We start from the raw sequence: 26680 nt of genomic DNA on the forward strand, positions 1-26680 counted from the left end.
GGATGGTCTCGATCTCCTGACCTCGTGATCCGCCTGTCTCGGCCTCCCAAAGTGCTGGGATTACAGGCTTGAGCCACCGCGCCTGGCGTTATGTACCATTTTTGATGGACATGAATTTATGTCATTTGTTTATAACGTAATTATCGTAAGTCAGACACTGCGCCATATTGTGTTTCATTAGCATTTTTATACTTATATATTAATATATTTTTAGTCAAATGATGTACTAGATTCTGGAGGGAGGGTCACATGATATTTATATATGGATTTAATGTATTTATTACACTTTAGTGTGTTTTCTCTTCCTGGTTTTCAAATGTTTTAAGGTATTTGGCGTGCCTTAAATGTTACTTATTTTGTTTTTTTTTTTTTTTGTTAAACTTAAGTTTATGAAGTTTATTTGCAGTTAAAAAACTGATTTTCTTCTTGTTTCAGTACAGCTATTGGAATCAGATGCAAAGATGGTGTTGTCTTTGGGGTAGAAAAATTAGTCCTTTCTAAACTTTATGAAGAAGGTTCCAACAAACGACTTTTTAATGTTGATCGGCATGTTGGAATGGTAAGGTCATGTTTTAAAATGTTCCTTTTTGTCTTGTCCAGTTTCTTTTGAAGTAACTGATTGGAATAGATCACTGTGCAGTCACAAAAGTAATCAGAGCGCGTTACTGCATTGGTCCAGTTCACTGTCAAATAGAAAGGCAGTATTCTCATAACCTTATTAGTGATGGGGGAAAATCCAAGTTGCTGAAAGAAGAGCAGGAGAGGGAGAGGGCTGGGGAGTATGCGTAGAAATGAGATCTTGGCAGCACACATCACTGATGAAGGCATATGCTGAGAGGTGAAGAATCTTTAGCTTTCTGTATCTCTTGTGGGGATCACTGTCACAGTAAAGATGCCATCAGATAGCAAACACCTTTATATAAGGTGGAACGTCAGGAAAGGATGTTTAATGAAAAGGAAAAGTGAACACATCCATAATAGTTTCATAGGGCATCACTGAAATAAGTTATTCATGCAGTTGGTATCTAAGTTGTGAGGGACCCCAAATTGCAAGCCCAGCCATAAATACACTACTGGTATATACCACAGTTACCCTATATAGATGGCAGACTTGGCTTAGTAAGAACCAATACCGGGGGAAAAAAAAAAAAAAAGAATGAAATTATTCTAATCCTGCCACCTGAAAAGGAAAGGAAGAAAGGAGAATATTTGTATATTAGGTTCTATGCTGGAAGCTCTTTACATAAATTACCTTGTTTAATTTTGACAACCCAGTGAAGGTTATATCAATGTCATTTTGTTTCTTTTCTTTTTGGTTTGAGACAGAGTCTCTCTCTGTCACCCAGGCTGGATTGCAGTGGTTGCCATCTCAGCTCACTGCACTCTCTGCATCCTGGGTTCAAGCAATTTTCCTACCTCAGCCTCCCAAGTAGCTGGGACTATGGGTGCCTGCTACCACGCCCAGCTAATTTTTATGTTTTTAGTAGCGACGGGGTTTCACCATGTTGGCCAGGCTGGTCTTGAACTCCTGACCTCAAGTGATCCATCCGCCCGCCTCAGCATCCCAAAGTGCTGGGATTACAGGCGTGAGCCACTGCGCTCGGCCTAATGCCATTTTCACAGGTGAAAAAGTAGATGCCCAGCTAGTAAAGAAAAGCTGGGATTCAAACTTGGGTCTGCGTGTTACTCCAGAGCCCTTTCTAAATGAAAAGACACCTTATATGACCCACATCGTTCAGCTGATAGCTTTCTTATATCTAAATGAGATTTAATGTTACACACAAACACAAAAGGTACTGGTAAAGTATAACCAATAAACCATAAAGCTAATTGTTTTTCTTCTTCAAAGATTATTTTATCTCAATATTTTTCTCCTGAACAGATTTCTTTATTTTGCTGCAAATGACAGGATTTTGTTTTAATTAATTAATTAATTAATTAATTTTTTTTTTGAGACAAGAGTGACAGAGTCTCACTCTGTCGCCCAGGCTGGACTGCAGTGGCCGGATCTCAGCTCACTGCAAGCTCCGCCTCCCGGGTTTACGCCATTCTCCTGCCTCAGCCTCCCGAGTAGCTGGGGCTACAGGCGCCCGCCACCTCGCCCGGCTAGCTTTTTGTGTTTTTTAGTACAGACGGGGTTTCACCATGTTAGCCAGGATGGTCTCCATCTCCTGACCTCGTGATCCGCCCGTCTCGGCCTCCCAAAGTGCTGGGATTACAGGCTTGAGCCACCGCGCCCGGCCATATTTTAATTTATTTTTTGAGGTGGAGTCTCACTCTGTCGTCCAGGAAGGAGTGCAATGGTGCAATCTCAGCCCAGTGCAACCTCCGCCTCCTGGATTCAAGCAATTCTCCTGCCTCAGCCTCGCCAGTAACTAGGATTACAGACATACGCTGCCACACCCAGGTAATTTTTGTATTTTCAGTAGAGACGGGGTCTCACCATATTGGTCAGGCTGGTCTCGGACTCCTGACCTGAAGTGATCTACTCGCCTCTGCCTCCCAAAGTGCTGGGATTATAGGCGTGAGCCACCACGCCCAGCCTAGCATTTTGTTCTTTTTAAAGGATGAACAGTATTCCATTGTGTATATATACATTTTCTTTTGACTTTTTTGTTGTTGTACATATTTTTTTCGTTATCCGGGTACTAAGCCTAGGACCCAATAGTTATTTTTTCTGATCTTCTTCCTCCTCCCACCCTCCACCCTCAAGTAGGCCCCAATGTCTGTTGTTCCTGTCTTTGTATCTATGAATTCTCATCATTTAGCTTCCACTTATAAGAGAGAACATGTGGTTTTTGGTTTTCTGTTCTTGTGTTAGTTTGCTAAGAATCATGCTGAACAGATTGATCATTGCCAGTGAAACTGGTATGTTTTGATGAAATGTGCTAGATTGTAACCTAGCTAGTAGGAGGTGATCTTGTATTCTTTTTTGTAATAGAAAAAGTTTATATTTTGAAAAAAATTATGCATAAATATATACACACACACACACGTAGGCCTTGCTCTGTTCCCCAGGCTTGAGTGCAGTGGCATGATCATAGCTCACTGCAGCCTTGTGCTCCTGGGCTCAAGTGATTCTCCTGCCTCAGCCTCCCAAGTAGCTGTGACTACAAGTGTGCTAGCACACCTGGATAACTTTTTGTTTGTTTTAAGAGATATGATCTTGCTGTGTTGCTCAGGCTGGTCTTGAACTCCTGGGCTCAAGCGATCCTCCTGCCTTAGCTTCCTGAGTTGCTGAGATTACAGGCATGAGCCAATGTGTCCGGCCAACATTAGACATTGAGGAGGGTTGGAGAAAATTAAGGCTTAATATCCTCCCTCCTTCCACAGTTGTCATCTTCAAGTGATTTGAGAATTATGTGACTTTACAGTAAGCTTTCTCTAAAGCAATAGAAGATTCTTTAAGTGGTATAACTTACTGGCATGGGTTACCTTGGGGAAGTTATTCTAAACACCCATTTCCTTGTTTGCAAAACAAGGGTGATAATAGTACTTCGCACATACAGTTGTGAGGTTAAAAATTATTATGTAAAATGATTAACATGTAATGAGTGCTCAGTATCTCTTAGTAATTATTATTACTATTACTGGGTAGCATAGGAAAAAAAGGCTTTTAAAGATTTTGATACCACTTTTAAATTCTGTAACTGTCCTAGGCTACAGGGTTTCAAATTTGGTTGGTTTATGATACCATAAGTGTCCCAGTAGTTTTTCTCATGGCTTCTCTAGGCTAAAAATACCTAATGGTTTCGTTTTTAAGTATTTAGGTCCAAAGAACTTAGTGTTTACATCCTAAAATCTTAGCCATTTTTAAAAAAAATACACATATAGTGAAAAATATTTTTATTTAAAAATTAAAATGTTTTCTTTCATTTTAAGCAATCAAAATTTCTAGTATGTACACTGTACAACTTCCCAACTTTGGATGCAGCCACTGTCATTTCCTGTTTCACACTGATTTTTGTACAGTACTTACTTTTTTTCATAGCAACCACTAACAGCCTAGCTTCTGAAACATGTGAAGGCATTGAAAGGAATGTAGTAAAATGATCTAATGTTCAAACTGAACTACTTGGACATTTTTCTCCAAACTTAAAATATGCCACACTAGGCTGGGCGCAGTGGCTCACACTTGTAATCCCAGCACTTTAGAAGGCCAAGGCGGGCGGATCACCTGAGGTCGGAAGTTCAAGACTAGCCTGACCAACATGGAGAAACCCCGTCTCTATTACAAATAAAAAAATTAGCCGGGCTATGGTGGCATGCACCTGTACTCCCAGGTACTTGGGAGGCTGAGGCAGGAGAATAGCTTGAACCCAGGAGACGGAAGTTGTGGTGAGCTGAGATTGCGCCACTGCACTCCAGCCTGGGCAACAAGAGCAAAACTCTCTCTCAAAAAAAGAAAAAAGAAAAATATGCCACACTAACATGTGATTTCACTGCAGTGCCTGAGGGCTTCTCGGCACATACATAGTAACTGCAGTTCTGTTTTTTGTTTGTTTGTTTCAGATTCTGAAATGTTTTAAATTTCAGATTTTTGGATTAGATATCCTCACCCTGTAATAACTTTAGAGAAAAGATCAAAATCGGGCCAGGCACGGTGGCTCACACCTGTAATCACATTTTGGGAGGCTGAGGCAAGCTGATCACCTGAGGTGAGCAGTTCAAGACCAGCCTGGCTAACATGGCAAAACCAAACTCTGTCTCTACTAAAAATACAAAAATTAGCCAATTCCAGCTGCAGGAGAATCCCTTGAACCTGGGAGGCTAAGGTTGCAGTGAGCCCAGATGGCACCATTGCACTCCAGCCTAGGTGACACAATGAGACTGTCTCAAAAAAAAAGATGAAATCTGACCAAGACCCATGGTTTTTTTTCTTTATAATGAGGTAGTAAATCAGGGGAAGAGGATTTATGATAGAAGTAGTCCTGAATATTGGCTAGGCACGGTGGCTCACACCTGTAATCCAAGCACTTTGGGAGGCCGAGGCGGGTGGATCACCAGGTCAGGAGATCGAGACCATCCTGGCTAACATGGTGAAACCCTGTCTCTACTAAATATACACAAAAATTAGCCAGACGTGGTGGCGGGCGCCTGTAGTCCCAGCTACTAGGGAAGCTGAGGCAAGCCCAGGCAACAGAGCGAGACTCCGTCACAGAAAAAGAAAAAAAAAGGAAATAGTCCTGAATATGAGCATTGGACAAAGCAATGAAGTTATACTTGGTAAATTTCTAAATTATAATTTCATACTCAAGCATCAGAATGCCTTGTAGAGAGCCTTTAAGCCAAAAAAGTTTATTTTGAATGGTAATACTTGTTAAAAAAATTTAGTAAATCTATAATGATTGCAAACTTTGATTTGTGATAGGAATGTGTTCCTCTAGTAAATTGGTGCTTTTTTTTCAGGCAGTAGCAGGTTTGTTGGCAGATGCTCGTTCTTTAGCAGACATAGCAAGAGAAGAAGCTTCCAACTTTAGATCTAACTTTGGCTACAACATTCCACTAAAAGTAAGTTGATAACATGTTGAGAAACCTTTTGGACAGTAATAGAAGTTTATTAATAAGCTCTTCTGCTTCCCTCCATAGCATCTTGCAGACAGAGTGGCCATGTATGTGCATGCATATACACTCTACAGTGCTGTGAGACCTTTTGGCTGCAGGTATGAAATTTTGTGAATTATTCAAAAGGCAGATCTGTACTATAGATAATTATTATGTTCCCCAGCATCTTAGCCTTTTACATACTTAAAAATAGGAACTCTTGTCGAGAAGTATTAGGGCAATTATTAAATAAAACAGTGTACATAGAAACTACTTGAGGCTGGGTGCCATGGCTCACACCTGTAATCCCAGTACTTTGGGAGGCTGAGGTGGGAGGATCCCTCGCGCCCAGGAGTATGAGACCAGCCTGGCCAACATAGTGAGAACCTGTCTCTACAAAAAAATTTAAAATTTAGCCAGGTGCAGTATCACATGCCTGTACTCACAGCTACTTATGAGCTGCTTGGGAGGATCATTTGAGCCCAGGAGTTCAACAGTGGAGTGAGTGAGTTGTGATCATACCACTGTACTCTAGCCGGGGCAATAGAGACTCTACCTCTACAAAAAAAAAAAAAAGAAAAGTTTGAATAGTGAAAAGGACTATATAGATCTGAAGTGAATATAAAACAAGGAACTGATAACAATGACTTTAATCTGATTATAATAAACTCTCTGGTATTAGTCCCTGATATTCTTAGGTAATTTTAAATATATGCTGTGTTAACATTAAGCAGCCAGTTATACTTCAGTTTTCTCATTAATTTCCATCTGATATACTTGAAGCCTGTAGGTAATATGCTATTAAATGGAGATCATTTTTGGCAGTCAGTAATTAGTCCATACAAAATTACATCTCACAATTCCCATTAAGCACAGTTTTTCTTTCTGTTAAAGTGCTGATATTTTATTTTGGGGTGAAGTGGGGATTCAGCTGCATAAAGACCTGGAATAGGTATAAATATTCAAATTTGGCTTCACAGAGAAGACTTATGACTAGATTTTTCTAAAATGAAAAGACATGTTTGGCTTATGACTTAAAAAAAAAGTCAAACATGTTTGGTCAAAATAGTGCATATACTAACATCTGAGTGCTCAGCTGTAGTCCTACCTTTGAGTTGTTTATCATCAGTCATATTTAATTACTAAGACAGATACTAAAGAAAAATTGAGTTTTATTCTATTGGTAATGTTACATTAGTGTTTTATGTTTTGTTTTACTTTTTGAGACAGTTGCTCTGTCACCTGAGCTGGAGTGCAGTGGTGCCATCATGGCTGAGTGCAGCTTTCACCTCCTGGTTCAAGCGATGCTCCCACCTCAGCGTTCCAAGTAGCTGGGACCACAGGCATGGGCTACGATGCCTGGCTAATTAAAATTTTTTTTTTTTTTTTGTAGAGACAGGGTCTCACCATGCTGCCCAGGCTGACATTAGTCATTTTTAAGCCTCTCACTTAAATTACATTATGAAACACTTTGTTTTCAGACTATGTAGAATACCTTTCAACTGAGCTCTGAGTTCATCAAACTTCTCTACTCTTTTCAAGGGAGTAAAAATAGTAGAGATAACTTTTTTTTTCCCATAACTTTTTTTTGTTTTTTTTGGGATGGAGTCTCTCTCTGTCGCCCAGGCTGGCGTGCAGTGGCACGATCTCGGGTCACTGCAACCTCTGCTTCCCAGGTTCAAGCCATTCTCCTGCCTCAGCCTCCTGAGTAGCAGGGATTACAAGTACCTTCCACCACGCCTGGCTAATTTTTTTATTTTTAGTAGAGACGGGGTTTTGCCATGTTGGCCAGATTGGTGTTGAATTCCTGACCTCAAGTGATCTGCCACCCTGGCCTCCCAAAGTGTTGGGATTACAGGCTTGAGCCACCATGCCGGGCCAGAGAGAACTTTTTCAGTAAACATCTATTGGGCACTGAGTTAGTCATAGATGTGGAGACACAGGTGTGAAGTCACACTGATAAAATCTTAGAGGTGATATGATAAAGGGACAACAATTAGGGAACGGACTGTTTCTGGACAGGAGGCAAGGAAAAGAGTGTGAGCTGTAGGATGACTTGGTAGTTGCAAGCACAGGAACTGGTATGAAAATATGTGGGCCAGAGATAGTTAAGTATGCTTGGTGTGTAGAGTATGAGGTTTAGAGATGATATTGAAGATGTAGGAAGGGTCCAGTCATGTAAAAGTCTGTGTTCCATGCTGATTTTCAGCAAAGAAAATGTTAAAAGGCTTTAAAATAGTGACAGTGAGCTATATATTCTGAAGGATAAGTCTCATATCAGGGTAGAAGATGGATGGAAATGACGGTAGGGATGGGAATTGAATAGTTAAAAATATTCCGCATATGAGATGATGTGTAAGATGATGCTGGTTTCTTTTCTACTCTAAGGCAAATATAGTCATCCCTTGGTTTTTGTGGGGGATTGGTTTTAGGACCTCCCATGAATACCAGATCCAAGGTTGCTGAAGTCCCTCATATAAAATGGTTAAGTATTTGCATATAACCTGTGCATATCCTCCTGTATATGTTAAGTCATCTCTACTTGCAATACCTAATACAGTGTAAACAGCTGTTACACTGTATCGTTTAGGGAATAATGACAAGAAAATCACAGTTGTTCAGTAGAGAAGCAATGTTTTTTGGAAGTTTTCTCTCTGCGGTTTGTTGAATCCACAGATGCAGAACTCATGGAAACAGTGCCCACTGTATGTTGCAATTTCAGAAAATCAGTATTTCATACAATCAGCTAATAGCCTAATTTGTTGAGCATAGTAAAATACACTGAACCAATTCTGATTATTGCAGAGAAATGACTGGCAGGATATTAGGAAATAGAATGAAGGGTGGGAAGGATTTCACATGGATTCAGTATACTCTGCCAGGAATTTTGTTCCCTTGACCTTTTTGTGTTTATGCCTTATTTTTTGGGCCCTCTCATTAGTTTTGCTTTTCATCTATCTTATCATTACTCCTTTCCCTGTACTGCTAGACTTTCTAGGAGACCTTAATCAGAAAGATTAATATTAAACAAACAAACAAAGCTACATGAATTTTGAATAATCTCAAGTATGTACTAGTTTTATTTGAAACCACTGTATGAAAGTACTATGAGTTATATGTATATTAGTAATTTATCTCAGAAACGAAATATAATTGCATTTTAATAATTTTTTCAAAAATACTTTTATGTTATTGCTGTGGTTTAAGCTGTTTGTATACTTTTACGCAGTTTCATGTTAGGGTCTTACAGTGTGAATGACGGTGCGCAACTCTACATGATTGACCCATCAGGTGTTTCATACGTGAGTACTTCTGAATCATTTGAAATTCTATTTTAGTTTAATGGTATTTCATTAGCATTTAAGTCTCATTATAAGATTATATGAAATTTAAAAAAAACTCATTCAAGGAATTTTTTTTTTTTTACAACAACCTCTTATCCAACAGCATTTTTTTTTTTCCTTTTTGGTGGAACAGGATCTCACTCTGTGACCCAGGCTGGAACACACTGGCATGATCCAATGGCTCACGTTGGATCTGATGTTGGTCTAACAACAGTTGCATGAGCACAATGGCTCACTGCAACGTCTGCCTCCCAGGTTCAAACGATTCTTCTGCCCCAGCCTCCTGGGTAGCTGGGATTACAGGTGTGCACCACCTGGCTAATTTTTTTGTATTTTTAGTAGAGACAGGCCTTTGCCACTTTGGCCAGACTGGTGTTGAACTCCAGGCCTCAAGAGATCTACCCACCTGGGTCTCCCAAAGTGGGAGTATTACAGGTGTGAGCTACCGTGCCCAACCATGTTTTCTTGTTTATCATTAATAACCGATATGAGGCAGAGAAAAGATTTGTTTTCAGTATGTTATTTATAAAAGCTATACAGTGCATATAGTATTTTGAATATGTGATTTTCCTTTTTTACTATAAACACTGTCTTAAAACTATTTAACGTCTTTTTTTTTTTCCCCCTCACTCTTGCCCAGTCTGGAGTGCAGTGACACAATCATAGCTCACTTCAGCCTCTTAACTTCGAGGCTCAGGCGATTCTCCTACCTAAGCCTCCCAAGTAACTGGGACTACAGGCTTATGCCACCATGCATGGGAATTTTTGTATTTTTTTTGGTGTCTGTAGAGACAAGGTCTTTCCACGTTCCCAGGGCTGGTCTCAAACTCCTGGGCTTAAGCAATCCTGCCTTGGACTCCCAAAGTGGTGGGATTACAGGCATGAGCGTCCATGTCCAGCCATGTCATCCCTTTTATTTTATTTTATTTATTTTTAAGATGGAGTCTCACTCTATCTCCCAGGCTGGAGTGTAGTGGCTCAATCTTGGTTCACTGCAACCTCCTCTGCCTCCTAGGTTCAAGCGATTCTCCTGTCTCAGCCTCCCGATTAGCTGGGATTATAGGCATGCGCCACCATGCCTGGCTAATTTTTGTATTTTTAAGTAGAGATGGGGTTTTGCCATGTTGGCCAGCTGGTCTCCAACTCCTGACCTCAAGTGGTCTGCCCACTCCAGCCTCCCAAAGTGCTAGGATTACAGGCGTGAGCCACCGCACTGGACCTAATTTTGTTTGAGACAACGTCTTGCTCTGTCGCCCAGACTGGAGTGCAGTGGCGCCAAACCTCTGCCTCCCCAGTTCAAGCAATTCTGCCTCAGCCTCCCGAGTAGGCTGGGATTAGAAGCATGCACCACCACACCCGGCTAATTTTTGTATTTTTAGTAGAGACAAGGTTTCACCATGTTAGTAGCCAGGCTGGTCTCGAACTCTGGATCTCAAGTAATTCACCCACCTTGGCCTCCCAAAGTGCTGGCATTACAGGCGTTAGCCACCTTGCCCTGCCTTCCCTTTTAAAGAGAAGGTTTAAATGTGATTTCTAAGAGCTTTCCCTAAATTATTACTTTTTTTTTTTTTTTTTTTTTGAGACAGTCTTGCTCTGTCACCCAGGCTGGACTGCAGTGGTGTAATCTTGACTCACTGTTAACCTCTGCCTCCCGGATTCAAGGGATTCTCGTGCCTCAGCTTCTCTCAAGTAGCTGGGATTACAGGCCTGTATCACCACACCTGGCTAGTTTTTCTATTTTTAAAAGTAGAGACGGAGTTTCACCATGTTGCCCAGGCTGGTCTGGAACTCCTGGCCTCAAGTGATCCACATGCCTCGGCTTCCCAAAGTGCTGGGATTACAAAAGTGTGAGCCACCGTGCCCAGCCTATTATTACTGTTTCTTAACTGTTTTCTTGAGATGGAGTCTCACTCTGTTGCCCAGGCTGGAGTGCAGTGGTGTGGTCTCTGCTCACTGCAACCTCTGGCTCCCAGATTCAAGTGATTCTCCTGCCTCAGCCTCCCTAGTAGCTGGGATTACAGGCACCTGCCACCACAGCCAGCTAATTTTTTTGTATTTTTAGTAGAGACGGGGTTTCACTATGTTGGTCAGGCTGGTCTCCAACTCCTGACCTGAGGTGATCCGCCTGCCTCAGCCTTCCATAGTGCTGGGATTACAGGCATGAGCCACCGTGCCCGGCTGTGCATCCTTTTCTTTAAAAAAATTTATAGAATAAAAACATTGGGGTTTAGAGTACTGAACTCATAGGAATTAACTTTATTTCTGTGTCTCAGGAATATATAATTTCATTTTTCATTGTCATAGTGCTAAAATCTTTCCCATTCATGTTCCCCAAAATGTCTCAAAGTGTGTATGATTACGCAGTTTAAATATTTTTGGATATACCTCTATTAAAAATAGAGGTAGTTTTAGAATTGTTTGGTATTTTAATATTTTTGAGCCCTTTGGCATTCATCAGAATGTATTTGACTGTATTTTTCCATACTTGCTTTTAAAAGTCATTTAACATCCTTTCACTAGGTTACAAATAGAAACATTAGTAGTCATTAATTATATATAGCATACTAATTCAGTGACTATATATATTTTTTTTCTAAATAGGGTTATTGGGGCTGTGCCATTGGCAAAGCCAGGCAAGCTGCAAAGACGGAAATAGAGAAGCTTCAGGTAATAATTAATGCTTGAATTTTTACTACATTGTCATGCTAATGCAGTGAAATTTTATCACCACAGACATTTCAGTCTAATGCAGGGATGTCCAATCATTTGGCTTCCCTGGGCCACACATAAAATACACCAACAGTAATGATAGCTGATGAGCTTAAAAAAAAAATCTCATGATGTGTTCAAGTTTGAATTTGTGTTTGGCTCTGCGCCCCGTGGCTGGAGAAGCTTAGTTTAAAGATACAGTGTGGTTTGATGTTTAGAGTAGAGCTTTATGAGGCTGCTTAAGTCACTGAATGTGAAAGCTGATAACATATCTACAGAGTTGTGTTATACATCCCTTTACGATTTTTAGTAACTGCTATAAAGCCTCAATCTAGAAAAACGCAACTTTTGATATGATTTCACAAAATCCTTGAAACCTATTTATGAATCTACGTGAGCTCTAGTTTGAAAATTTTAACATTTTGAGTTACTAAAAAGTTGTATTTTTCCTATATTCTTTCTTTCTTTGGAACACAGCTTTTATGTCTGGCTGTGCTCCACTGGTTCTCTTAACTTTGCTCCTAGCCACATAAGGCATACATTTTAGCCTATACTCTTACAACTACTCACTTATTTTTTTCACAACATTCAGCTATTAGTGTGAAAAAGTTTTCTTAAAAGCTTGGTTTTCCTTTTAGCCATACATTGATCAACTTAAAGACTTCATGGATACTGTTTCAATATTATTGATGACCTGTCAGAAACTTGCCTAAAAAGCAGGCATACAATTTATCAGTGTTTTGGTAAACTCAAGTGAGATAAAATTTCACATACATTTAAATGTTAATGCTGCACTAGAATCTTTCTCAGTTACTCATTCAACTTATTTAAGACCAGCTTCTAGAAAATATTTATTCGCGCTTGGCATTTATACAATGCTGAGTTCTAGAACCATCTATTTGTTTCGTATTTTAGTAAAGTTGACAAAAGGATCTTAGAGGTCATTTAGCCCAAGCTCAACTGCAGATTAAACACACTGCATAGGACCACAGAATCAGCTGGTTCTGAACAGTATCCAGACCTTATGAGTCTTAGACCTATGTTCTTTTCCATTGCACACTTACTAGTATGATGCTAGGTTCCTATCTTCTACTCTTTTCCTTTTGTTTTCATCTCTCCATACTATTATATGGAAATTTGAAAATTAGAATATTTACACTAGTTGAGGGGGATTACCCGTATAATACCCTACCAGTTTGGTAGGCCAAGTTGGGAGGATTGCTTGAGCCCAGGAGTTCCAAGTCCAGGCTAGGCAAAAGAGTGAGACCCTATCTCCTAAAACAAAATGTTAGCGAGGTGAGGTGGTATATACCTGTAGTCCCAGCTACTTGGGAGGCTGAAGCAGGAGGACTGTTTGAGCCCCAGGAGTTGGGGGCTACAGTGAGCTATGATCACGTCACTGCACTCCAGCCATGGCGACAGAGCGACACCTTATCTCAAAAAAATAAAGGAAATTAGAATATTTAGAGCAGTTACTATCTTTCTATAGTTAAATCCTAGTAAGGAATGGGAAAAACAGTAAGTCCCAGACAAAAATCAAGAAAAAAAATCACTTTAATTGAGGAACACTTACAGTTTGTGACAAAATTATGCTGTGAATCAGGTGTTACAAATTATGGCCCACTGCCTGCTTTTGTGTAAGTTTTATTGGAACACAGCTACATTCAGTCCATGGCTACTTTTAGAAAATACAACAGTAGACGTTAACATTTGGAACAGGGAACAGAAACCAGAGCCATACAGCTAATAAACCTGAAAATATTTACAAGTTGATGCTTTACAGAATCCATCTGCTGACCCCTGCTCTGTATCATTGTTCTCTTCTGATGGTTTACCAAAAAATAAGAACTTTACAAACATATGTAAAAATATATTTGCCAATTAAAATGTGCTTTTCAAGTTTGACTTTGTAGGATGCAGTTAATTCACTAAATACAGAACTTAACCAATAAGGGCAAAAATTTAAAGATCAGTATTCTTTCCCTTCCTGTGATCACCCTCAATTTAACATGAAGAACTGTAAACATCGTAAGCTTACAACAAACTCACCTAGTTAGACTTCAGTTAACCACTTACACATCCCCTCCCCTATAAACTATTTGAAAAAAGCTGCAGGCATATTGCATCCCTAAATACTTTATTCTCCTTATACCATTATCAGACCCAAGTATCATCTAATAGTCCATAATCAAACTGCCTGAGCAGTTTCTACACTGCCTTTTTAACTGTTTCAAACTATCGAGGTTCACATTTTCTTCCTTAGATCTCTTTTAGTCTCTTTCTTCCGCAAAATATTTCTTTAAGAGTCTATGCCACTTGCCTTTAGTTGTACCCAAATAATGGTTTATCTATTTCCTAAGATTAGTATTCTTAAATTTAAATTAGTGTTTTGTTGTTGTCATTGTTCCTTCTTCCTCATGTGGTTGTGCAGGCATAGCTTGAGCATCCAGATTTCAAAATTGAAAAAAAAAAGAAGATAATCTAGCTTAAATATATAGTAGTTGAATCACCTAAAGTCTAGACTGCTGTATGAGCACCTGTTATCTTTCATTATATTCCATCATCCCCCAATGTATCCGCAATAGATGAAGGGCAGTTTGCGCAAACATTGTTTTGATCCTGTCATGTCTGTTCAGAAATGCCTGTCTATTCAGAAACCCGTATGTCTGATGATAAAATCTTGCACTGGTTACTATCAAAACCTAATGACATACAGACTCCTCAGCTAGGCCGTAGGGGTACTTTTCTACCTTGATTTCCAAGTGTTCATTGAAAGAATGCTTAATTCTAATTTGGATAAAAGCTTTTGGCTTCCCACTTCTGCTTTATACGTTCATCTCTCTTGAAATCCAATCCAATCTATATTCTAAGAACCTGCTCAAATCTTGGTTCTTCAAAGCTTTCCCTGGTATTTTGCATTTTTGCTTTGAATAGTTCCACAAAGGATGATTTGTTACTCCTTCCTTCATCTTTCTGTATCTTGCATATAGTAGACATTAATGATTTGTTTGCATTTTATTATCCTAAATTGACTATAAAGAAAATCTAGATGTCTTCTCCAGTTGTTCAAACTTCAGGTCAAACTTCAGATTTATAGGTGGCTGTGGATTTTTATAATTTTATCACAAAGTTAGTGGTAACTATAGGATATCTCAGAATATCTTTTTTGGTGTATAAACTTTTTTTTTCTTTTTGAGACGGAGTCTCTCTGTCGCCCAGACTAGAGTACAGTGGCGTAATCTCGGCTCACTACAACCTCTGCCTCCTGGGTTCAGGAGATTCTTATGCCTCAGCCTCCTCAGTAGCTGGGATTACATGGGCGCACCACTTCCATGCCTGGCTATTTTGTATTTTTAGTAGAGACAGGGTTTCACCATGTTGGTCAGGCTGGTCTTGAACTTCTGACCCCAGGCAATCTGGCTGCCTTGGCCTCCCAAAGTGCTGGGATTACAGGCGTGAGCCACTGAGCCTGGCCTGGCGTATAAATTTCAAAACATTAAAATATGAATCAGGAAACTTCGATTCTGGTCTTTTTCAGACTTCAAGTTATTTTCCTTGGTTTTATATCTGAGTATAAAAGTGAAAATAATTACACAAGTGGAAAATGTTCTTCTGATGAATATACATTTTATTTTCTGTAGATGAAAGAAATGACCTGCCGTGATATTGTTAAAGAAGTTGCAAAAATGTAAGTTGAAATTTTTCTTACCATCCACAAAAATATTTCACTTGACCTTTGCATATATATATTACATTAATCCTAAGAGGCTGTATTCCTGTAAAATAACTTAGTGTGTTCTAGAAGGTAAATTTAACATTCTAAGAAGCCTCACGAAGGAGGAAAATGTTTTCAAGCCCCGTTTTTTAGTAGAATGAATAGGATGGGAAAAATAGCTTTTGACAAAATAAACTCCTATTACAGGTTAAGGACACATAATGTACCATTAGGGTCTTAATTTGTTAGCGCCCAACTTCTCAAATCTCTTAAGTACTAATAATAGTAATCTTAGATTGCCTCTAAGAATGCTTACAAACTTTATAGGTTTACAACTAATTATTTCCATACATGATCCACGAAGCTGGCTCATTTACATAATCTGTTTATTTGGGAAAGATATGTTTCACTTTTTCATGTTTATTATAAAAGTTCCTATAACAAGGTAAGAAGAGCAGTATTACAAAACATTTCAAAAACTAGCTTAAGAAACCCTGAATAGTTGATGACAGGTATGTAAACTAGAATACTATTAATATGTAACAGGTATTTAGACAGTAAGCAATAAAAAGTCAATTAACCTGGGTAGTGATGTTTCAAAAATTTTTTGATTCTTTTAGATAAAAGAGTGTAGACATTTGGTATTACAAAGATTCCAACAAAACACGTTGTGTAGCCAGCTTTTTAGATTCAAAAGTTATATTCAGATAATTCTTAACACCTCTAACTATTCCACATTAGAACCACACGAACAAGGTCTAGTCAATCAGCTCTCTATCCGGTAGTGTCTCAGGTTTTACATCTAACAATACAAGGAAGGAAAAAAATTCCAATGGGCTCTATTGTATAATAAACGTACTATTTACATGACACTCAGTCTCTTATAAACTGGTCCATCATTACTGCTATTGCCTTTAGCCCTCCTGCTTCCTCCTCCCCTCTGCCCTCCCAGTTTCAGTTGTGAAGCAAGCAGAAGCCATTCTAACGGCAACATTAGGAACCAACATACAGCAGAACTGCTAAGAAAGGAAGTCAGTTATCTTCCTTGAATTGTGTAGTATTTTATCATGATATACTCTGTTTCCTTCACTGAACCAATCCTTTGAAGTGCTTCTGGAAATCAGTTCTTACCATCTTTTATGTTTAGGTATAATGGTGGTCATCTATTAAGTGTTCCATGTTAGGAAAGCCATCCCTTCTTCATTTAAGAAAATGGAGCAGCATGTTATCTTTTACTTAGTTCTAGAAAATTGAGATCCTCTCATATTATAGCAAGGTTTTAGAAGACCCTCCTAAAAGTAAGGTATGTAACTCAGTGGAAAGTATTAGATAAAAGCTATACTCTGCTACTGTACTTAATTTCTTGATTTTTTTTTTTTTTTTTGAGATGGAGCCTCACTCTGTCGCCCAGGCTGGAGGGCAGTGGCATGATCTAGGCTCACTGCAAGTTCCACCTCCCATGTTCAAGCAATTCTCCTGCATCAGCCTCTCAAGGAGCTGGGATTACAGGCACCCACCACCACGCCTGGCTAATTTTTGTATTTTTAGTAGAGAGGGGCTTTACTATCTTGGCCAGGCTGGTCTTGTGATCCAGACCTTGTGATCCCCCCACCTTGGCCTCCCAAAGTGCTGGGATCATAGATGTGAGCCGCCGCACCTGGCCTCTTGATACTTTTTATGTTACTTTAATATGTTGCATGACAGTGCCTCCTTCTTTGCTGTAATTTGTAAAGTACTACAATGTGAAGGCCAGGTTATGTGGCATATAAGCCATTATAAAATGGACAAGGAGCTTAAAAAGACTACTGCCAAGAAGCTGTAGGTTGAAGAGACCACTAATAATTGCAAACACATAAATTAGCACATAAATTAGTTGGTTTTACTTATTTATTTGAAACAGAGTCTCACTCTGTTGCCCAGGCTCGAGTGCAGTGGCACGATCTCAGCTCACTGCAGCTTCCACCTTCTGGGTTCAAGTGATTCTCCTGCCTCAGCCTCCCGAGTAGCTGGGACTACAGGCCCGTGCCACCACACCTGGCTAATTTTTGTATTTTTAGTAGAGACATGGTTTCACACTTTCGGCCAGGATGGTCTCGATCTCCTGACCTCATGATCCGCCCACCTCTGCCTCCCCAAGTGCTAGGATTACAGGCACGAGCCACTGTTCCCAGCCAATTAGTTGGCTTTAAAAATATTAAAATTAATGGGACAAAAAATAAATTTCCTAAAACACAGTTAATGATACCTCTTCCTAGTGAATCCATTTTCTTTATGAGTTATCTTTTATAGTTATATCTTTTTTTTTTTTTTTTTGAGATGGGAGTCTCTCTCCGTAGCCTAGGCTGGAGTGCAGTAGTGTGATCTTGGCTCACTGGAACCTCCACCTCCCGGGTTCAAGTAACTCTCTTGCCTTAGCCTCCTGAGTAGCTAGGATTACAGGCACCCACCACCACACCCAGCTAATTCTTGTATTTTTAGTAGAGACAGGGATTTTACCATGTTGGCCAGGCTAGTCTCAAACTCCTGACCTCAAGTGATCCATCAGCCTTGGTCTCCCAAAGTGTTGGGATTACAGGTGTGAGCCACTCACTGCACCCACCCAAGTTATATCTCTAAAGCAATGTGCAAAAATAAACTGAACTTGGGTTGATTAAATATATTGAATATTTGTTGGGAGAGCAAATGTGTCATTTCAGTCCCTGTGTAATTTGTCTTCTCTAATGTTAAATGCTATGTAGAATGTGTCTGTGTAATTTTATAAATAATAATATTATGGATGGACATTCTAATTTGTACTGACTATGGGTCTGTGAACTACTACAATGTTTGGAGGTTACCAAAATCTTACCTTTCCCTTTTCTATTCTAGAATTTACATAGTACATGATGAAGTTAAGGATAAAGCTTTTGAACTAGAACTCAGCTGGGTTGGTGAATGTAAGTTATTTTTGTACATTTATTTGCCTTACGAATGATCTGTACCACAGCTAATTTACAACTGAGAGTCCTTTCTAAAATAATGAAAGCTAAAACAAATTTACTAGGTTGTCTAAATGAAGGGAAAGTTCTGCTTAATAATTGACTTAAGTTGTGAACAGGTTATTTTTTGAAACATCCATTTCATGGTTTTAAAGATACTATGCTATAAATTAATGCTCAGGATTTATAAATTATAGCATAATTTACTTTCATTTCCATAAGAACTTAATATGTAGGCACATATAATCTCATGTGGAAGCAGCACACTAAAATATTTGAGTATTACTCATAGTACAACTTTGCAACCTTAGGTGAGGCAGATCTGTGGATTGGGTAGATCCTATGGTATACTGCAAGTTACAATACAGTATTCAATTTAAAATTCATTTACATATGTGGCTTAATTTACAGTAACTAATGGAAGACATGAAATTGTTCCAAAAGATATAAGGGAAGAAGCAGAGAAATATGCTAAGGTAAGCCACAGCACAAAAACTTCTCTTGGCCAGGTACAGTGCGGGGAATCACTTAGCCCAGGAGTTCAAGACCAGCCTGAGCAGCACAGCAAGACCCCATCCCTAATTTAAAAAAAAAAAAAAAAAATCCTCTAACCAAAATTATGTCTTGAATAATATAAATCAACTTGGGTGGCTTCTATTAAATATCACTAATAGTTCAGTTGAACTAAGGATAGAAATTTTCTAGGTTATCTCTAGTGGGTACAGTTGCCTTGGTTCCAAAAAAAATTGTGGGGGGTTTAGATTGCAAAGAGGTTTTTTAGGACTTTTAAGTATATGTTCTATTTTTTTTTTTTGAGACGGAGTCTTGCTCTGTGACCCAGGCTGGAATGCAGTGGCACCATCTCTGCTCTGCAACCTCTGCCTCCCGGGTTCAAGCAATCCTGCTGCCTCAGCCTCCCCAGTAGCTGGGATTACAGGAGCACGCCGCCACACCTGGCTACTTTTGCATTTTTGGTTTCACCAATAATACAGGGACGAGTTTTCACCAGGCTAGTTTCAAACTTGACCTAAGGTGATCTGCCTAGTTCGGCCCCCAAAGTGCTGGGATTACAGACTTAAGCCACTGCACCTGGCCTCTTAAGTATACATTCTATCAAAGATACAGTCATTGCATATTAGAGGAATATTTGCTTAATTATCTTTGCGTGGGTATCTTATTCTAGAACTGTTCATTCAGTTACAAGTAAAGGAATTTAACCACTTAACTCAGGTTGTTGTAGCTTAACTTGCCCACAGGTATGGGATATAACAATTTTAAAAATCAATTTTAAACACCTATTTTCTCTTAACAGGAATCTCTGAAGGAAGAAGATGAATCAGATGATGATAATATGTAACATTTACTCCAGCATCTATTGTATTTTAAATTTCTACTCCAGTCCAATGTAACTATTTAGCCCTGGATTATACATACTGTCCAATTTTCATTAAATTTTTGTCTTATAACTATTGAAGTTTGGTTAATATCTGCTTTACAAAATTGGTGGGGGTCAATGAGAACATTTACTCAATTTTAAAATATAGATTTATGACTACTGAAAAATTCCTTGGTTAAAACGCTGCAGAATTAATTCCAAGACTGTAGATTAATTCAAAGCCCCATCTTCATCACTCAACTAGAATTTACAGATCATATTCTCCTGGGCTTATCAACTTAGTGGACAAATAATACGGTTTCCCACTTTCATATTTAGTGAAATAACTGGTGGTAATCAGTCGCTTTTAATCTTTAGGTGTGATAAAGATGAAAGATGTTTCAGTTTTGAATAATTTTTCAAAAACTGACCCTTCTCAAAAAAGATCGTTCAATGCATGAGCCAAGAATGTTTTTGCTTTTTTCCTTTATTGTGGTGAGGGGTAGATTTAAGGATCAATAAAGTCCCTATTCTGTCACTAAAAAAATTTCTTGATCTCTAAAGATTAAAACAAAAATACCATCAGACAGCTTTAATGTTAAAAATCAGAATTTATGTCAAAGTGCTCTGTAAACAGAACTGTTACTAAGTGGAATAAACAGCACTGTGGCCAAGAAGAATAACTTGAAGCTGAAGAGCAGTACTCACAGCAGGAACAAACAATTTGAACTCAGGCCACGTATACACACCCTCTAGTGGACTCACGCCAGTGTCACTCCATTCAAGTGTTATGCTTTCCTAAGAAGGTAATCTAGCCAGTGAATTTGGGTGCAGAGTATCACTGGACTTTGAGCATTTGTGTAGTTTAAATAGCAAATCATTATACCTGAATATTAATAGCTAACTACTACACAAACAACTCAAAACCAGTAATGTCATATGTCATTACCATGGCTGCTTTTATGTAACATTATCTGCTATGTATTACCACTCAAAATATATTTAAAAACACGTATTTTAAAATATATTAGAGCATATGGCTCAAGCAATTCGCCCACCTCAGCCTCCCGAGTAGCTGGAACCACAGACCACAGGCAAGCATTACCATGCTTGGCTAACTTTTAAAAATTTTTTGTGGAGACGGGATCTCACTATGTTGCCCAGGCTGGTCTTGAACTCCTGGACTTGAGCAATCTGCCCACCTCGGCCTCCTAAAATGCTGAAATAACAGGCGTGAGCCACTGGGCCTGGCCGCAACTCATATTTAATTGTGAATGACACAAGGGTTGGTTTTAGAAAAATACAGGAACAATACTAAATGGGATCCATTTACAGACAGATAAATTGACTATCCCTAAGCCAATCTATGGTCATTCCTATACCTTCCCAAAGTTCCAAAGTATGAATGGCACATGAATCTTTATTCTTTCAATCTATCCTTAAAATTTACACCAGCATAGTTAAAACCCTCTTTAAAAGTCACTGGTTTTAAAGAACCAGTGGGGGGTTTGACATTTATAGATGCCATAACGTAAGCAGACATACCTAGCTCCTCAACTCTTATGAAAGAAAGAAAATCAAGTGATGTGATTTTCTTTTTTTGAGATGGCATCTCGCTCTGTCACTCAGGCTGAAGTACAGTGACACGACCTCAACTCACTGCAACTTCTGCCTCACGGGTTGAAGAGATTCTCCTGCCTCAGCCTCCCAAGTAGCTGGGACCACAGGCACCTGCCACCACGCCCGGCTAATGGGGTTTCACTGTATTAGCCAGGCTGGTCTCAAACTCCTGACCTTGTTATCTGTCCACTTCAGCCTCCCAAAGTGCTGGGATTACAGGCATGAGCCACCATGCCCAGTCACCAAGTGATTTTCATACACACTAAACAGGATTAATAAATAAAAAGCTGGTACATTTTACTTTGATAAATGTAAAATTTATTTTAAGCAAAGACTGAGCACATTACCATAAGTCATCTTGATGCCGGTACCTAAAAAAAAAAAAAAAAAAGTTTAAAAGTTTTGCTTTAGAGATTCCAAAGAATAAAATATATTTAGACTTATACAAGCACTTATCTGATAAGATTCTATTTGCTTTTATTTCTTTATTCATAAAGAGACCTAAAAAATAAGAAAATCAACTTGTAGGTTATCAATGTTTAACAGATTTCAGCATTAGAATATTCTTCATTTCATAGAAGCAGCAAATTAAGATTACAAATATTCTCATTTTGTAAAAATAATCCAGTTATCAAAGGAACTTCAAAACATGAAATGCAGCTATTGTAACCCCAACCAAGTATATAGCTTTTTTTTTGTTACCACTGACCACAAGTATCTATCTATTATGGCTTAACTATAATGAAGTATATACCACTTAACTATAATGAAGTATATACCACTACCCCTGCCACAAGACTGAGAGTTGTTTAAAAAAAAAAAAAAAAATCCTGTCCTTGTATTTCAACTGGTGAGCACAAATAACTATTCACATGCTAAAGGTACACATATTGAAATCATACTGATTAACTGCTGGATAAGGTATACTGTTTAAAAAACAATGATTCAGAAATGTGTCAACCGAAGGCTTGTAGATTAATATGAGCATGGAGGCTGGGTGTGGTGGCTCACACCTGTAATCTCAACACAGGTGAGATTGGGAAGCTGAAGCAGGAAGATCGCTTGAACCCAGGAATTCAAGACCAGCCTAAGCAACATAGTGAGAGACCGTCTCTGCAAAAAATAAAAAAGTCAGCCAGGCGTGGACATGCGCCTGTAGTCCCAGCTACTTAAGAGGCTGAGCCAGGAGGATCACTTGAGCCCAGGAGTTCAGGGCTGTAGTGAGCTATGACACCACTACACTCCAGCTTAGGTGACAGAGCAAGATTCTGTCTCCAAGAGGAAGAAAAACATGGTTTATCACCTGAACAGATCTGGAAAACTGAAATGTTGAAAATACATAAATGTGGGAAGGACCAATTCTTTTATGAACTACAGTAGCAGGATTTTTCTTAAAAGAAGTTAGGGCTTCCTCTCTACCCCAGTTTACAACAATTTAAGAAAACTAGTACTGTAGTTCAAAACAGGACATTAGTTTATAAGCTCATAGATTTCAATCTGGCTTTATCATTTAATAATTGTGTGACTTGGGGAAGTTACTTAATTTTCTCATCTATAAAATAAGGATTATGTACCATTTGAAATGACAACAAAACTGGAATTATTCAGATATAAATCTAAATTTGTCCAAGGTTTTAATGTTGGAAAATTATTAAATGAGAAAAATAAAACAAAGTGTTATCAGAAAAGAGTGTATTGCTAAGATATCACTTCTCTCCAAAATCATTTATTAGATTAGATGTAAACTTAGTCAAATTCCCAAGAGGCTTTTTGGGGGAAAGTGGCAGAAATCAATAAGCTGTTTCTAAAATTTATGTGGGAAAAGTAAAGGAATTAGAAGAGCCAAAACAATTTTGAAAAGAACAAGAGAGAAGACCCACACTACCTAATTTCAAGACTCACTATAAAGTTCATGATGTAGACATAATATAGAATGGAGTTTAAAAATAGACCCACAAATACAATCAACTGACAAAAGTAAAATGGCAAATTAATAGAGAAAGGATAGTGTTTTTTCAACAAACGGTGCTGGAACAACTGAACATTCATATGCAGGAAGAAAAAAAATCCCAAACACAACCTCAAACCATATCTTACCTATATATAAAAAGTAGCTCAAAAGTGATCATAGACCAAAATGTACCTCAACCTGTAATGCTTCAAAGAAAACAGAAGACATGTGACTGGTTTAAGAAAGAGTTCTCAGATACTACACCAAAAGCACGATCCATAAAAGAAAAACAATTGACAAACTTCATCAAAATTAAAAGCAGCTGCTCTCCTTCCTAAAAACACTATTAAGGGACTGACAAGACCGGAAAAACTCTGGAGGAAAATATTTGCAAATCACATGTCTGACAAAGGACTTGTGTCCAGAATATACGAAGAACTCTCAAAATTGAACAATATGAAAACTCAACTTTTAAAAATGGGCAAAACAATAAGACAATTTACTAAAGAAGATACATGAATGACAAATACATGAGAAAAGATATTCATTAGGAAAATGCAAATTAAAATCACGAGATACCACTCTACATCTGTTAGAATGTGAACAATGAAAACCATACATTCTGACTACACTAGCATTGATGAGTATGTAGACTAACGAATGCTTTATTGCTGGTGGGACAGGAAAATGGTAGATGCTTTGGAAAACAGTTTGGCAGCTTCTTAGCAAGTTTAACACTTAGCATATAACCCAACACTCCTATTCCTAGGTGTTTACCTAAGTGAAATGAAAACTTTGGCTATGTGATTCACGCATTCTATATAATTCCAATTGTATGACATTTTTTAAAAGGTCAAACTATATGATCAGAAAAACAGAGCAGTGGTTCTCGGTGGGAGTGGGGGGATGAGCATGGGTAGAAGTTGTTAAATTAGCACAAAACAACTTCCTGTAGTGATGGAAATGTTCTCTATCTTGATTGTATTTAGCTGTAAGACTTTAAATTTGTTAATATTAATGGAATCATACGTACACAGAGTAAATTTTACTGTATTATAACACAATAAACCAAGACTTAAGAAAAACTGCCTAGTATATAGAAATTGTTGAAACGCATGTTATCCTTCACTTCAGTTGAGCATCTGCACACCACACTAGCATGTGTGCCACCTGGGATCCTTTTTATTACACTGCAATAATCACACTGGCTAAACCTATGCTTTAAACTTGTAACAATACCTAATTTTACAGTTTGAGGAAAGCATTCCATTTTAATCCAAAAAATAGACCTCAGTATTTCTTCCCCCAAGACAGAATTTCGCTCTTGTTGCCCAGGCTGGAGTGCAGTGGCACAATCTTGGCTCACTGCAACTTCAGCCTCCTGGGTTCAAGCGATTCTCCTGCCTCAGTCTCCTGAGTAGCTGGGATTACAGGTGCTGATTTTTGTATTTTTACAAGAGACACCTCTGCCTACCAAAGTGCTGGGATTACAGACTTAAGCCACTGCACCTGGCCTCTTAAGTATACATTCTATCAAAGATACAGTCATTGCATATTAGAGGAATATTTGCTTAATTATCTTTGCGTGGGTATCTTATTCTAGAACTGTTCATTCAGTTACAAGTAAAGGAATTTAACCACTTAACTCAGGTTGTTGTAGCTTAACTTGCCCACAGGTATGGGATATAACAATTTTAAAAATCAATTTTAAACACCTATTTTCTCTTAACAGGAATCTCTGAAGGAAGAAGATGAATCAGATGATGATAATATGTAACATTTACTCCAGCATCTATTGTATTTTAAATTTCTACTCCAGTCCAATGTAACTATTTAGCCCTGGATTATACATACTGTCCAATTTTCATTAAATTTTTGTCTTATAACTATTGAAGTTTGGTTAATATCTGCTTTACAAAATTGGTGGGGGTCAATGAGAACATTTACTCAATTTTAAAATATAGATTTATGACTACTGAAAAATTCCTTGGTTAAAACGCTGCAGAATTAATTCCAAGACTGTAGATTAATTCAAAGCCCCATCTTCATCACTCAACTAGAATTTACAGATCATATTCTCCTGGGCTTATCAACTTAGTGGACAAATAATACGGTTTCCCACTTTCATATTTAGTGAAATAACTGGTGGTAATCAGTCGCTTTTAATCTTTAGGTGTGATAAAGATGAAAGATGTTTCAGTTTTGAATAATTTTTCAAAAACTGACCCTTCTCAAAAAAGATCGTTCAATGCATGAGCCAAGAATGTTTTTGCTTTTTTCCTTTATTGTGGTGAGGGGTAGATTTAAGGATCAATAAAGTCCCTATTCTGTCACTAAAAAAATTTCTTGATCTCTAAAGATTAAAACAAAAATACCATCAGACAGCTTTAATGTTAAAAATCAGAATTTATGTCAAAGTGCTCTGTAAACAGAACTGTTACTAAGTGGAATAAACAGCACTGTGGCCAAGAAGAATAACTTGAAGCTGAAAAGCAGTACTCACAGCAGGAACAAACAATTTGAACTCAGGCCACGTATACACACCCTCTAGTGGACTCACGCCAGTGTCACTCCATTCAAGTGTTATGCTTTCCTAAGAAGGTAATCTAGCCAGTGAATTTGGGTGCAGAGTATCACTGGACTTTGAGCATTTGTGTAGTTTAAATAGCAAATCATTATACCTGAATATTAATAGCTAACTACTACACAAACAACTCAAAACCAGTAATGTCATATGTCATTACCATGGCTGCTTTTATGTAACATTATCTGCTATGTATTACCACTCAAAATATATTTAAAAACACGTATTTTAAAATATATTAGAGCATATGGCTCAAGCAATTCGCCCACCTCAGCCTCCCGAGTAGCTGGAACCACAGACCACAGGCAAGCATTACCATGCTTGGCTAACTTTTAAAAATTTTTTGTGGAGACGGGATCTCACTATGTTGCCCAGGCTGGTCTTGAACTCCTGGACTTGAGCAATCTGCCCACCTCGGCCTCCTAAAATGCTGAAATAACAGGCGTGAGCCACTGGGCCTGGCCGCAACTCATATTTAATTGTGAATGACACAAGGGTTGGTTTTAGAAAAATACAGGAACAATACTAAATGGGATCCATTTACAGACAGATAAATTGACTATCCCTAAGCCAATCTATGGTCATTCCTATACCTTCCCAAAGTTCCAAAGTATGAATGGCACATGAATCTTTATTCTTTCAATCTATCCTTAAAATTTACACCAGCATAGTTAAAACCCTCTTTAAAAGTCACTGGTTTTAAAGAACCAGTGGGGGGTTTGACATTTATAGATGCCATAACGTAAGCAGACATACCTAGCTCCTCAACTCTTATGAAAGAAAGAAAATCAAGTGATGTGATTTTCTTTTTTTGAGATGGCATCTCGCTCTGTCACTCAGGCTGAAGTACAGTGACACGA

The 26680-nt window shown here is 38.4% G+C and overlaps 2 protein-coding genes across 3 annotated transcripts in view; one reads left to right on the forward strand and one right to left on the reverse strand.

Annotated features, from left to right (window-relative positions):
* Positions 1 to 19761, forward strand: part of PSMA3 (proteasome (prosome, macropain) subunit, alpha type, 3) — a 27256-nt gene extending 7495 nt beyond the window's left edge. Inside the window, exons 3-11 of one of the 2 annotated variants that reach the window (XM_011961884.1) lie at positions 436 to 559; positions 5410 to 5511; positions 5590 to 5663; positions 8774 to 8846; positions 11490 to 11555; positions 15239 to 15285; positions 18181 to 18248; positions 18702 to 18766; positions 19603 to 19760. In XM_011961884.1, the coding sequence (XP_011817274.1) occupies positions 436 to 559; positions 5410 to 5511; positions 5590 to 5663; positions 8774 to 8846; positions 11490 to 11555; positions 15239 to 15285; positions 18181 to 18248; positions 18702 to 18766; positions 19603 to 19647 (664 nt within the window). In that variant the 3' untranslated portion in view covers positions 19648 to 19760. Of the gene's footprint in view, positions 1 to 435; positions 560 to 5409; positions 5512 to 5589; positions 5664 to 8773; positions 8847 to 11489; positions 11556 to 15238; positions 15286 to 18180; positions 18249 to 18701; positions 18767 to 19602 lie in introns of both variants that reach the window. The other variant, XM_011961885.1, reaches the window with a different exon arrangement.
* Positions 1 to 26680, reverse strand: part of LOC105526021 (chromosome unknown open reading frame, human C14orf37) — a 318003-nt gene that overhangs the window by 268108 nt on the left and 23215 nt on the right. The gene's annotated exons all lie outside the window — the stretch shown is intronic.

The sequence above is a fragment of the Colobus angolensis genome, unplaced genomic scaffold (assembly GCF_000951035.1).
Source record: "Colobus angolensis palliatus isolate OR3802 unplaced genomic scaffold, Cang.pa_1.0 Scaffold57, whole genome shotgun sequence".
NCBI lineage: Eukaryota > Metazoa > Chordata > Mammalia > Primates > Cercopithecidae > Colobus > Colobus angolensis.